Here is a 15,175-nt window from a genome sequence, read left to right as displayed (position 1 = left end):
CAGGGGAAGCTGAGTGAAATTCTGGACTGTTTTGCAACTTTTCTCTAAGTCTAAAATTATTTCAAAATAAAAAGTTAAAGAGTTGTATACAATGGCTCCATTTCTCATTAGGAATTCAATCCCAAGTTCCATGTGATCTGGTTTCCAGGTAGCACTTTGACCTCATCTCCCACTTTCCTCACTCTCCTTGCTCCAGCCACACTGGCCTCTTTCTCAGTCACACAAAGAACAAGCACACAACCACCTCAGGGCCTTCATACTTGTTAGTCCTTTGTCTAAAACGTTCTTCCCCTACTTATTTATAAGACTGTCTCTCCTAATCTTCCTCAAGAAATATGCCTGAATATTACTTCATCAGAGGGATCTTCCCTGATTTTCCTATATAACATGTCCCCTTCCCCCATTATGCTCTATCTCCTGGACCATTTCATTTTTCTTCCCAGCAGATAATCACCACCTGACATACTGTATGTTTACTTATTGTTGGTCTCTACAAGAGCAAGGATTTTGTCTATTTTGTTCAATGCTGTACTTCTGGTATGTAAAATAGCAATTATTATATAGTAGGTGCTCAATAAATATGATGAATGAATGATTCATCTCAAGCATCAAGTCTTCCAATAAGCTTTACTTGGGCCCACCTGACTCCAAAGTATGAGATGCTACTCTCTTTCCTAGTCTCAGGGTATGCTGTGCAGAGCTACTTAGCTGAACTTCTCTGTCACTGCAAGCACAAATAGACTAGAGCAGTGTCTCTCAGTTCTGTTCTAGAATTTTTTTAGAACAAGTGAAAAAAAAAAATCAAGGTAAAAGAGAACTACACCATTATGAAGAACAAAATAATGACACATTAAAATAAAAATGGAATATAAGTTATTTCACAAACGTGATTACACATTGTTTCATATCAATCTAACGAATGGTTAAAAATATTTATCATGTTCAAGATAATTTTAGTTATTAATGAGAATATTCTGAAGCAGTCAATGGCTTTAAACATCTATCCATGGAAGAATAGTAGGTGAACTAAATTTGGATTAAAGAAAGTTTTACAAAGCTCCTGTTCTTGTTACTTTAAAAATACAATTCACCTAAGAAATACCTGATTTTTCTACCAAAAAGCAACAACCACTTTAACCTTTTATCTAAGATATTGGTAGAACACTTCAAAATTCAGCTAGAATAATGTGAACATGTACTAATAATCTCTAGATGAGTGGTTCTCAAACTTCAGTGTGTACCAGAATCACCTAAAGAACCCGTTTAAACCCAGGTTGCTGGGCTCCATCATTCAGTAGGCCTGGGGTGGGGTGTAAGAATTTAAATTTACAAGTCCTCAGTGATGCTGATGCTGCTGGTTTAGAGACTGCAGTATGAAAACTGTTTAGTGCTCTAGGCAAAGTTTTTGTGACCTGTTCATTGATTCTTAAAATACAGTAAAGGCTAAATAACATATTGCTATATTAGTATTTAACAAATTGAGAATAATTTGGAAATAATTTGGAAAACACCATGGTCAGGCTCCTGTTGTACCTCAAAACCTGGTCACACAAGCAGATGTGATGAGGTGTGATCTTGGCCTGGGGAAAATGAGTGTTTCAGGTGGATTCCACACACTTGTCTGTTGGCAGTATTAATGGATTATGGGGGAAGTTTCTCTATAGTGGCCTATAGGAACAAGTCAAACCATGGATCACTTCTGATTTATTTACCATTTTCCATGGTGCTTGTCAGAAGACAAATATTATACAGTTGACCCTTGAACAATGCAGGGGGTGGGGTGCTGACCCCATGCATAGTCAAAAATCCACAGAACTTCTGACTCTCCCAAAACTTAACTATTAATAGCCTACTGTTGACCAGAAGCCTGACGCCATAACAGTCAATTAACACATACTTTATGTTATACGTATTAACGTATTATATACTGTATTCTTACAATAAAGTAAGCTAGAAACAAGAAAATGGCATTAAGAAAATCATAAAGAGAAAATGCATTTACAGTACTGTACTGTATATACTGAAAAACATCTGCATATAAATGGAGCGGCGCACCTTAGTTGTACTGTTCAAAGGTCAACTACACTGCATTAACTAGACTGTCCATAACTTACAATGGTATCAAGTAGCAGCAACAGTATTAACAGTGTTCAAGATCCAGATCAAAGTATTTAATAGTGGCTAAGAAAGGAAAAATATTACTAGTTTTTCATGGTATGAAAGTACGAATCACAGAAATTAAATACTAATGTAGCTGAAATAAGCAAAAAAAAAAAAAAAGGCAGGATTATGTTGAAATTCCACACAGAATTATTCACACTACTTTCATAGAATAAAAGGGATAACTAGGGTGCATATGCGTTCAAACTTTAAAAGTGCTGAAAAGCAACAGCTGAAAATGCCTGAATTGGCCCAGCTCACTCAGTAGAGTAGCATACTGTTAAAGCGGCTTATGTGTAAGCATTCTGAAAGAAAGCCAATCCAGGGCTTATGTTAATTAGAAAAGTAAAAGCTTGAAAAAATAGCAAATCTTATAGAAAATATGTGTTTTCTTATAATAGCTATGGAATTTCATATTATGACATAGCATTCATAGTTTCAATGTTTGAGTTTAAGCCGTCTACCTGAGGCTGAAGAAAAATACAGTACACATTAAAGTTCTTTGATACAAGAGTATAATGTCTTAAATTAATAACACATATGAAGCTGGTTTTTATTGGTGCCTTTCCGACCAGCACTTAGGATGTTGGCAATGAAAAATAACTCACTGTGGTTTTAGCAAAAGATGAGACCACTATTATTATTTGTGTAGTTATCCTTTCTATTGTGTATTAGTAAATACACAAAGATGTGAGTTTTCAAAAATACTGTACTTCTTTTAGTTCTTTACAATGCTCAAGGAAATCTTTAAGTAACTGAAGCAAAAGCCTTTCAATCATTCTGCATCGGCTGTAAAAGAAGCTTCAGAGAAATAAGAATTGCCCAAAGACAGCACTTTATCTATGAAAACATTTCTGAAACCTATTTAACTGAATATGAATACCTTAGTTTGGCTAGTCAATCAAGGTGCAATTCAGAAAATTAACAGTAGGTATATTATGATATATTCTCCTGGCCAGATAGTGAATTCTCATTGCATGTGTGGTAATGTGCTCTTAACGATACAGTCCGCACTCTAGCACAGAAGAGAATTTAAACTGTCTCCCTACAAGGAAGAATGAACCGGGGAAAACTTGTCTGAAGACTATCCAGAAGACAAATATTTCACTGGACATATATGCCGTTTTGATAATGCCTTCTATATTAAATGTTAATAGCAAGTTGCCAAGAGAAAAAATGGATTGATAATGAAAAATTAACGTAATAGTAGGTGGTAAACAAGTGATTTCAAGGGTCACTAACCAAGAGAGGACTCAATCACTAACTTAACCTAAAAGTAACTGAGTTTGGCATTAAAACACAAAATATATAACAATATTTGTCAAATATGGTAAATCCAATAGTCACTGCTATTGCAATAAGATTCCATAACAGAATAATTTCTTAGAGGAAAAAAAGTAGCATCAATGAACGCCAGACATTAGAAATAACAAGACATCAAAGACACTCTTTCAACTTCTCAACTTCTGTCTGAAATACAGATGGATTTAGGATACTGTGAATAAAGGTATCAATGAAAATGTTAATAATATTGGCCCTGTAACTGATGACAATGAAGTACTCACTTGATTAACATACAGCTATGATTCTATAGTTGTTTTAAACATTTTTAAAATAAATAAGTGAATTTGCTTCATTTTAAAGCAACAATTGTTTAAATTCTACATACAGTAACTTAAGAGACATTTACCATACATAGTGTAAAAATGTTAGAGACAGAGAAAATTGCATTTTAGGTTATAAATGGTTATACCCCTTTAAAATTTCTATAAAAACAGTACTTCGATGTAAAAAGTGTCCCTCATCTAACTGCCTACCAAGAGAGAGTAAAGTGAGGTAATCTATTAACATTCATGAAAAGGATGTAAAAATCATGTGAAGGACTGTAGGTTTGATTTGTTATCATATTACAATAGCAATGTGTTAGGACATACCAAAGCATATGGTTTAAGATATTCCTTGTATTATTCCTTCAAATAAATATTATAATGGAATATTTCAGTCAATGATATAGTTAAAATCTCTTTTGATATAAAAAAAGTAATGTGTAAGAGTCTAGAAAATTTTAAAATTAAAACACTGAATTTTAGAACCTGAAGAGTCCGTCAAGACATTACCAAGACACTTACCACCTGAAAAGAAACCTGTTGTTATCAATATTGGTTGTTACAAATACAACCATTTATTAAAGAGGAACATGACTAAATTTCTATGAGACAATAGAGAGAAAACACTTAGTTGTTTACTGGCTTAAAAGAAAACCTGCAAATGTAATACAGATTAGCAACATAAGAAGGTTACCTGACTACTAGTTTCACTTATAGCTTCTAGGAGTTTCTCAACTGCTGCTTGTAGTCGAGAGCTGATACTCAGCATAAGTTCTTCATTTTCAGGGTCTATTTCAGTTCCAGCAAAACCACTCCTCACAAGCCGTTCTGAGAGATCTGTCCCTTCTTCAGTTACTTTTGACCACATACTACTGTCTTTTCTTGGCATATCACTTCCAGAATAAGAGGGTATAGACTCATCTGTAACTGAAATAATAGTATTTTAAAGGCATAAATCTATTTAATTAATAGTTACAGTAAAAAAAGTTACAAAATAAAATCAAGTTAAAAGCTGAAATCATTGAACTACAGGTCTTTAAGGCCTTTTAATAACAACATTGCAATTTAACAAATAGGGAAATACAGAATGTAATATTATTTGATAACTAAGCAGGAAGAATGAGAAAGATAATGCTGTGCTAAGAGGGCTTTGCAGAAATTAATACTGGGTTTATTCAGTAATTTTTCTTTGACAAAAACCTTTTTTTTTTTAAGATTTGTTTATTTTAGAGAGAGAGCAAGAGCACACGCACATGTGCACAAAGGAGGACGGGGCAAGGGGAGAGAGGGAGAAAATCTCAAGCAGACTCCCTGCTGAGTACAGAGCCCTATGCAGGGCTCAATCTCACGATGCCGAGATCATGACCTGAGCCGAAATCAAGAGTCAGACGCCCAACCGAGAAACCCAGGCACCCCTCTTTGATAAAAACTTCTAAAACAACTTTCAACAGATATTTACTAATCCCACCATGCAGGATTTACTAAGTAATGGAGACACATAGGTGGTGGGATCTGGTTCCTATCCTCAAGGACTGTATGATGAGAAAATAAATACATAAATGATATGAAAAGAAAAACACTGTGCAATGGGATATTCCAGGTATATGGAAGGATAGAAGAAGTGCTAGATTTTGTCTAGAACAGATCTTCTGATTTTTTTTTAAAAGAGTTATTTATTTCGGGGAGAGAGAGAGAGAGGGTAAGCGAGCAAGCAGGGGGAAGGACGATGGGGAGAGAATCCTCAGACACTCTGCTGAGCATGGAGCCCAACGCGGGGCTTGATCCCAGGACCGTCAAATACTTAACTGACTGAGACACCCAGGCACCCCAGAGATCCTCTGATTTCTGAGCACTATACTGAGTAGCATCACAAGCTCAGGCCAGACAGTAAAAGGGACTAAGATCATTTTGCAGCTTGAAACTTTTGTAAGAGGTATATTACAAAGAGGTTAATAGACTGATGCGCAGTACTAATTTAACTATGAATGTATGTATCCACACTATTCTTATTTTTTATTTAAACAAAACTGAGTTTAAATGAGCAGAGAATAAGCTCTGGAAGTGTTTTCTCTAAACTGAAATAAAAGCATATCTTATTTATTGCTGTCATGGAATACGGTATTCATCTGTGGCAGTATACTACAACCCAACAATGAAATATCCTGAAGAGGAATGACCTATTCTTTTATTACATGCAGTAATAAGATAATGCTTATTTAGTAAGTAATAAGTAATACTTATTTCTTATCAGTAACTTATCAGAAAGTTAACAAATTAACAGCAAACTTTAATTTCCAAAGTACTTAGAATATTCATTTTGAGGGGCGCCTGGGTGGCTCAGTCATTAAGCGTCTGCCTTCGGCTCAGGTCATGATCCCAGGGTGCTGGGATCGAGCCCCACATCAGGCTCCCTGCTCAGCGGGAAGCCTGCTTCTCCCTCTTCCACTCCCCCTGCTTGTGTTCCCTCTCTGTCTCTCTCTGTCAAATAAATAAAATCTTTAAAAAAAAAATATTCGTTATGATATAGTCATCCAGGAGAATAGGAGCTATTTATTAAAATGTCTAGCTAAGCTAAAGTAGCTGGTGCCATGCATTTCTCTCAATCTCATGTATTAACAATATCAGGTAAGGATCTGAATGTAGCACAGTTCAATATTCAGTGAGTACCTCCTCTGTACAAGTCACCGGCTAGAGAATCCAAAACTGCATTCCAGCCGCAGTTAGTTACACTAACTTCTTAGTGTAACAGCTAATACAATTTTCACTTTCTATTTTTATTCTCAACACTTAAAAACAGACAGCAACCAGACTAATATTTACTTATATTATTCCATGTATTCAAAACTGAATGTCTTGGTAATAGGGATTAATATTTCATAAGTATTCATGAGTTCAAAATGATCTTGGAATTCAAAATGAATTCATATATAGTACAATGTATATATTACAAAGTTACTAAACAAAATGATGTAGTCTAGAAAATAAATAATTTTGAAGAAGCTATGGAAGCAAGAAATACTAAGTTTATAATTGGTGTTTAAAACTAAAAATATATGTTATATAGCATGTTTAAGGAATTAAATGCATTCTAGTGACCTTTTCTTTCTAATAAATACAGACAATTTGACGAATTTGAGCAAAGAGAATAGTTTGATACAATGCAGAGCCAAGGCTTTATGGGTTGAAAGTATGTGGAGAAGTTAGGATGGGGTGGGAGGAGAGCTATAAGGTAACTGGAGCTAAAAGAAGGTAGCTGGAAAGGAGGCTGTGAATGGTTTTCACTTTTATAGGAACCTTGGGGTTTTGCTATAAATAATGGGTAGTAAATGATTTTTTGAACAGGAAGATATAAAATCTAAGAATCGGGAAACAAACTGCAGCAATGCAGAAAAAGGGCTGAAGAAAAGACAGGTTGGAAGACTATTTCAATCAGGGTGCCTGGGTGGCTCAGTCGTTAAGCGTCTGCCTTCAGCTCAGGTCATCATCCCAGGGTTCTGGGATCCAGCCCCATGTCAGGCTCCCCGCGCAGCAGGGAGTCTGCTTCTCCCTCTCCATCTGTGCGCTCTCTCTCTCAAATAAATAAATAAATCTTTAAAAAAAAAAGAAGAGTATTTCAATCGCCTAGATGAGAAGTGCTGAAAGGTCGGAGAAGACTAAATGTATAAGACAAGGGAGAAAGAAAGTAGTAAAAGACGACTCTGGGGTTCAAGCACAGATCATTCTTAGGTGATAGAAGAGTGATTGAGAGAAATACTTCAAAAATCAGGAGAAAGTGTATAGAGTAGGCATGAAAAATGAAGTTGGAAGTGTTAATGGACTAGGTAGAGAAGATGAGTCAACTTTTAGAAATTTGGGTCTGCAGAGCCTTAGATGTCATTTGTACTAAAGTGAGAGTTGAAATCCTGAAAGTGGATACATTTATTTCATGAGCAGTAAACAACTGCTTTCCTGTTTCAGGAGAGGAGGACAAACATAGTTGGCGCCTCCATAATATAAGCTAACAAAAGAAACTGTGTGGAAAAAAAAAGTCACAGAAAGACAGAAGATGTTCCAGGAGACAAGAACAGAACATTTCAAAAAAGGCAGAGATGTCAGTAATGTTATTTGTTTAGACACTCAAACAGGACAAGGACTGAGATGATGCTATTGGATTTGACAACTGGAAGGTCACTGTTGTCCTGAGAGAACAGCTGTGGTACTGTAGGAAGAGAAACCAAAGCTGGTAAAAGTAGGAGTTGGTCTAATCTCTCACTGAGTTGGTCAAGGTTTACCTTAAGTGAGGAGCTAAGAAGAATGAACGCACTTTTTTCACCCCCATATTATGAAGATATCAACGTGCTTTGGGGAAAAAGAAGAAATCAATGATGAGGGAAAAAAATTAAAGATACTGTATATTACGTGGGAACAAATCTCAAGCACAAACTACAAAAGATACATAAAACAAAACGGCTTATAAAAAGCCACTGAAATTTTTTCAAATGTTAATGAAAAAATATATATTAAAGTATCTAGAAAAGATGAAGATGTCAACTAGCTTAATGTATCTTATTGGTAACATTTTGAAGATACAAACAAAAATAATGTGAATATGTTCCAATGAAGAAATAGAACTTCTATTGTTGTTTATTCCAATGAAATAAAAGAATGAGAAAGACATCAAGGTTACACTGTATTTATAATAACTAGTCTTTGGGAGAAAAATCAGAGAAAAACATAAATTGGTAGGGCAATTTCATAAAATGCCAATAGAAATCTCAGAATTGTCAGGTTGGTGAAGAGACTCATGAATTCACATTGGTGAACCACTCAGATCTGTGTCTTAAACACAGCAGATGATGGTTATTCAAAAGTCCTTTAGTCATTTACTTTATGGATTTATACCATGTTCATTCCTTATCTTCCCAGATTAAGCAGGGTAGGTGATCTGACAGAGCATCCCCTACCCCAATGGCCTTCTGAAGATCTCTAAAGCTCCAAATGGAAACCACTGACTACTTTGTCTCTTATACCTGACAGATAAGTGAACTGAAGCCATGGGAGACTGATCTGCCCAGGGTTACAGAGAGCTAGAGTAAGAATCAAGTACCTGGTTAGATTACTAACCCAGCATTCTTTCTATCACATCACACTACTCCAAAAGGACACTGCAGCAGATGAGATTCGGTGGCTTGGTCATCTGGGAAAATGAGGGACTAAATGAAATAGAGTGGTCAAGAAGGACCTCTCTGAGGAAGCAGCATTAAAGAGTATTCTAGGAAATTACTGTTGGCTACAGACATTTGGCCTTTATCCTAGAAACAATAGAATATTTAAGATATGCAGTCATTGAGGAGACTGGAAGGATGGGCTGATGGTCCTGAAGGCAGTTTCCCAGGAGGTATTCCATACTTTAGTTTCCCCTAAAAGTGGAAGGCTTCCCAAGGGGGTCAGTCTAGCAAGAAGCACACTCATGTCAATGGTTAAGTTCTGATGTCACCTTCTCACCTTCCTTTAGGATTTAAAAAAATGCATTAACTTTATTGATTTTCCTATTACAAAAGTTACAGAGGTAAGCATTCTACCACTGAGCCATCACAGTGCAGGCCTCAAAGAACTTTTCTTTCAACATATCCTAGGAGAACTCATTGTTATGAGCTACTTTAATATTCACTCAAGTTCAACATAATTTCACATTGGCTCAAAATCTCCCTTTAATTTCATAAACTAGGTGACTCTTATGAGGAGGCACACATTAGCAAATCAATTATTTACTTTAGAGAGTTAACAAGTCCACACATGCATAAAAATCTAAACAAGTTTGGACTTGGAAGCCGAAAATAAATCACAAGTACTACTACCAACAATAAAAAGTCATATATAAAAACTGAAAAGCAAATGCTGCTTTGTAATCAGAATAAGACTGAACTTTTTCTGTCACATTAAATAAGACATAAAAGAAATATTTCAAAAGTTCCTTTTAGTTTTTACAATAAGGCTCCATGAAAAATATGAAGGAACATCAGAAAAAATTCTTATAAATGGAACTGTCAATTTTTTAAGCCAATATATTCTTCAAAGTTTATCAGAAAATTCAGTTTTAAATGATAAATTCTATTAATTCAGTATTTCCTCCAAGATGCAAAATGTATATCTAGGTGTCCCCAAATGGTATTAGTGGTCATCCTAATTAGTTTGATAAACACTTCTATAATAAGACCAAGAAAGTATTACTTAATTCTTTTCCATACATCAAGATCTATATGTAGAATTAAAATAGCCCTTGATTGAGAGCTTAACAGAGAGTGAAGTTATTTTGACAAAATACTTCTACAAAGTTTTAAAAGAATGAATTTGAAGGTTTAAAAATTCAGTATTATTTCAGCTCTTATTTTATTAAAAGGGTTTTTTTCCAAAAACTTTTTAAGATTTATTTACTCATTTTAGAGGGAGAGAGAGAGCAAGAGCACAAGTGGGAGGGGCAGAGGGAGAGGGAGACAGAAACTCAAGCAGACCCCATGCTAAGGGTGGAGCTTAATGCAAGGCTCGATCTCATGACCCTGAGATCACCACCTGGGCCAAAACCAAGAGCTGGATGCTCAACCAACTGCACCGCCCAGGCACCCCACGAGGTTTTTTAAATTATCTTTGTACTCAACTGAGGGAGTTTTACTTACAATTCCAAATCAAGCTTTTCTCTGCACTTGGAAACAGGCTACTGGCCAACTTGCAGTTAGGTAAACCTTCTGTAAGTGGGATAATTTCTTCTCATTTCTCCACTTGAAACTTAAACAGAATGCTCTCAAACACTGCAAATATTGGCATTTTTAGAAGGTTGGCCTCTAACTGGAGAGAAATGCTTGGGTGTGGAATGGTAGTAAAGTATGGACTTGATCTGTTGATCCTAGAGTCCAGACCCTATCTTTTTCCATTTAAAAAAATTTCTTACCTTTTGACTGCCTGATTTCCTCATCAACAAGGAATTAAAAAACAAGAGGGTAGATGTCAGCAGCATGAAAGTAAGAAATTCAAAGAAGAGCCCAGCCCACACAGCTGGAAGAAAAGAGAATTAGGAAGAGAGCTACGTCATGTCAGGATCTAACCTCTGGATCCACACATATTCTGTCATACTTCAAACCGCTTTTCCAAAAGGAAGAAAGGAGCTAGCAGAGGACAGTCTAAAGATCAAGTCTTGGGTTTCTTATCAAGACTTTCTTCTAACCATCTCAACAGATATGTGAAACTGATGCTTGATTCTTAAAAGTTCTTTATTTCTAATCTTTAGGGTGATTTCAGGATGTTGCCAATACCTCATGGATACTGATAAGTGTCCTGAGAAGTGATGTGGAATTTTTCTTTTATAGTGGAGAAATTAAACAGTCTCTGGTTTATACAGCAAAGTAGTTAAAACCCTGAGTATGTACAACAACAACTTCAAGATACCCACTTGCAAATGCTATACAATAATGATATTTTGAGAATACTGGCTCCAAAGTATTTGTGTCTGAAGATTTTCTTGTTGGAAAAAACTTTAATATTGTCTCTTCTGTATTTTCAACACATAGCAAAACTGCCTTGAACTAAGAAAGATTTATTGAAGATAATGATGATAAGTCTCAAACTAGTACCTCCTGTGTGTTCCTCATGGATACATGACTTTATAGGTGCCTCTGCTTCTGACCTCCAAATCAAGCTGGCAGATGACTGGACCTTACTAGATCTGTCTAGAATACCAAGAACATGGCGACCAATTGTTTCTTCAACAGCTGCTGTTGTCTTCACAACTTCTAAGAGAATCTTCAGAAGTCTGTTATTAGCTTTCTGGAGTGCAAACCTGTATAGATAAAGAAACATTTATTAAAATGCTTAATCTTTTTGAAGCAAACACTTAGCTTATGTCCCACAAAAAAATCTGACTTGAAAAATACTATACAACCCTCTCTACTGAAATATTATGCAATTGCACTTAAAATGAAGTGCTTTTGTTTTTTATTTAAGAATTACATTATAAAATTTGTTTTCTTCTAAAAAGATTTTGGTCCATCAGAAAACTATAACATATTTTTACAAATGTGCAATACTTTACTGACCTTAAATAAATCATATAAGTTTTAAGTTAGTAAAGTTTCTAAATTGGAAGAAAATTTTAAGTGGTTACAAAAGTTAAGTTTTAAAAATTGTGGTAGTATCCAAGCATATGCAAGCTGATAATGCCATTTATGGTTCTTGTACATGTTTCACATTTAATCTTTTTATGTGTCAAACAATATAGTTTAAAAATTCCACCAGAAAAATGCGTATTTCTACAACTTCCTGGTGATAATCTAGATAATTAAATTACAGAAACAGGCAGAGACCTATTTTTAAAAAGGTCTATTGTGCAATATCACTATCTGCCAACACCAGAGGGAATATCATAGGACATTCTTTATTATATCTGCTCCAGAGACAGAAATTTCTCAAGTTACATAAATGATTTCAGCCAGAAGGAACTTATTTTCAACCAAATGGAATTAATAGTGCATCTGTCTTTTTAAAAAGATGTCATTTTCATTTGCAAAAAAAAAAAATTAGAAAACAGTGCTAACCACCCACCTAAATACCTCGGCAAAAATAATCACTGTTAACATTTTAAGATCTATTTTTCTAGCCTTCCCCTCCACCTCATAAATATATATATTTTAAAAAATAAAAATGGAATTATCCAGGGCAAAGAGTTTTTGTAAGTTTTTTTTGTTTTTTGCTTAACACAAACATCTTTTCATGTCAAGAAATATACTTCCATAAATGCTGATTCAGAAGATTATCTGATTAATCTTCTGAATAACTAAACAATTCTGTTGTCCTAATAGCTTAATTCAGTAAGAGTACTATAGTGGCAAACTTTATATTTAATATAAAATAAGAGACTTTCATGCTAAAGGTCCTCTGCCTTAAGACAGTTTGCTCTCTCAACTTCACACTGTGGGAGATCACCAACAATCAGGTTAAAGACTATTTTCACAGGCACATGACATAACTATTTTAAGACAAGGTAATAAACGGACAAGTTTTCCTTCAGTATCTGTCAAGTGAAAGAGACAGTTCTATTTTTGTACCTAGATCAAGTTCTCTGCTTACATGAGACCAGGGCATTAAAAATAAAACTCTAAGTAATTTAGTTAGTAGTAAGTCAGTCAAGGGTTTAATTTTTTCTTAGGTTTTGTTCGAGCCCCAAACACCTCAGGATTAGGATAATTTGAAAATATTTCTAGGGGCACTTGGGTGGCTCAGACGTTAAGCGTCTGCCTTTGGCTCAGGTCATGATCCCAGGGTCCTGGGATCGAGCCCTGCATCAGGCTCCCTGCTCCGCAAGAAGCCTGCTTCCCCCTCTCCCACTCCCCCTGCTTGTGTTCCCTCTCTCACTGTGTTTCTGTCAAATAAAAAAAATAAAATCTTTAAAAAAAATATTTATAAATAAGAGAAATGATTAAAATTAATATGATGGTAAAGAGAAATAAATACGAATACTCATTTATTAGCACTCACTGCAAAAATTCCTAAAAATTAAACACTACATAGTTTTAAAAATATACCAATCAGAGATAAATAATATAAAATAAACAAAATGTTTATTTTATATTGCCATGGTAACTCTAATTTTCATACACTGTCTTTCTTGTTTGAGTTCCATACTGACTGTGTTCCATACTGATGATCCAATGGGGAAGCCAAAATCTTAGGGGCCAAATTCCTCCATGCAAGCTGAGGAAGGAGGTTAGGAGGACACAGAGGGGTTGACAGTCACAGAAATCGGAAAAGGAGGAAATTAAGTTAGTAGATATTAATTTAATTTAAAATTAATTATTTTCATTTGAACAAAACAAATTTTAAAATATTCTCCTTACAGTCCTTAATATGGGGGTGAATTCTCATTTAAAATTTTACATTTTTATATTAACATCTACAAAATCAAGTCAGGGGAAGTTTTGTTAACATCGGATCATTAATTTATTCCTCTATAAAAGTGGGATATGGATTAAAAGTTCTCATCTTATATGCAGTAAATGAATGAAAGAAGCTAACTGTACACTATCACACTTCATTTTTTTTCTCATCACAAGCAAGGGGAATGCATGTCATATACTGAAGAAATACACTCACAAGTGCAATTATGTTTTTTAGGATAAAAAATGGCATATGAGGATAAAATTAAGGTTCAATAATCAAATAATGCCTTATCATTTACTGAGATAAGTACATGATCAATATCCAAACAAAAATTACCTTACATAAAAAGATTTTTAAAAATTTGTCTATTTATCAAAAATTGACAGTTCTTTACACACACAGTAAAATGGACAAATAAATGTACAAGATCAAAATAAGGACAAATAAAGTTTACCACTTTGAAACAACTATTTAATTCCCTTTGTACCAAAAAAAAATACACATTCTGTATACCTTTCATTGGTCAGAATATCAGGAGGCACATCTTCAGGTTTTCTGTCTGACTCCTTTTCTTTAAAGGTCTGTTCTTCAATTTCCTCTTGGTTTTCATCTCCATTCTGCTTAAGTTTGTATAAAGGCAGAGAAGACAAAACAGAAAGTAAACCTGTCATCTTGGAAACAGCACGTCATTCTTCTATATTGTTATGAGGTGAAATAGAAATCTCTGCAGGCAAAATAGAATCTTTGAAATAATATTTAACTACATTTTATCAAGGGATTAGCATTATCAAAAAAGATAAGGCAACCTAATGCAGAAATAAAAAGAACTTTAATGGGTAGGCTCTAGTGTGACATCAAGTTAGCTGGGCTGCTCCCTGGTGAAACAGTTGTTGCTGCTATAGCAATGTCCTATGCAAATTACCTTACATAGAAGGACTCCACCTACCTCGCATGTAAACAATCACACATACATAAGCTCAACGCCTGTAAAAAATACACTGGACACCAACAACAAAGACAAACAGATCCTACTGCATTGTTGATCCATTGCTCCTAGGTGGGCCAAAGTCCATACTACCTGTGTCTGCGTACTGCTGTTGCGCAGCTCACAACACAGCTTCTCTCTTCCAGCTAGAGACAGCTGCTTTAGTGCTTCCAGCTCCTCTAAAAGCACCCTCTCTCTCTCTGAAACCAGGTTTTCATTATCTATTGAGGATCTCTAAATAAGAAAAAAGGTCATGAGAGAATATTGTTTGCGACAGAAGAAAAAAAAAAGCAGAAATAATTAGATTTCTTTTAACCCCCTGGAACCAAAAGGCCCTTTCTACCTATGAGTTACATCCCATGATTAGGGGTTAAAAGCATATATAAAGTTCAATGCAAAATTTGAAACTTAAAAAAGCTAATTCAGGAATTGGTGAAGCTCAATTAATATTATTTTTATACACCAATTTTGCATTGAAAATATGGAGGTTTGAATTCACAAAATGCAATGAAGAAAA

At 35.0% G+C, this 15,175-nt stretch overlaps 1 protein-coding gene across 10 annotated transcripts in view; it reads right to left on the bottom strand.

Annotated features, from left to right (window-relative positions):
• Positions 1-15,175, bottom strand: part of AKAP9 (A-kinase anchoring protein 9) — a 197,697-nt gene that overhangs the window by 58,825 nt on the left and 123,697 nt on the right. For 9 of the 10 annotated variants that reach the window (XM_027574908.2, XM_027574907.2, XM_027574911.2 and 6 more), the window contains 4 exons: positions 14,752-14,892; positions 14,187-14,290; positions 11,372-11,577; positions 4,462-4,694 (listed from right to left, as the gene is read on the bottom strand). In XM_027574908.2, coding sequence (XP_027430709.2) covers positions 4,462-4,694; positions 11,372-11,577; positions 14,187-14,290; positions 14,752-14,892 — 684 coding nt within the window. The remainder of the gene's footprint in view (positions 1-4,461; positions 4,695-11,371; positions 11,578-14,186; positions 14,291-14,751; positions 14,893-15,175) is intronic. The other variant, XM_027574912.2, reaches the window with a different exon arrangement.

Source organism: Zalophus californianus, chromosome 12, assembly GCF_009762305.2.
Source record: "Zalophus californianus isolate mZalCal1 chromosome 12, mZalCal1.pri.v2, whole genome shotgun sequence".
In the NCBI taxonomy this organism is placed as follows: Eukaryota; Metazoa; Chordata; class Mammalia; order Carnivora; family Otariidae; genus Zalophus; species Zalophus californianus.
Note: the sequence above shows the minus strand (reverse complement) of the source record. Positions and strands in the feature narration are given on the sequence as shown.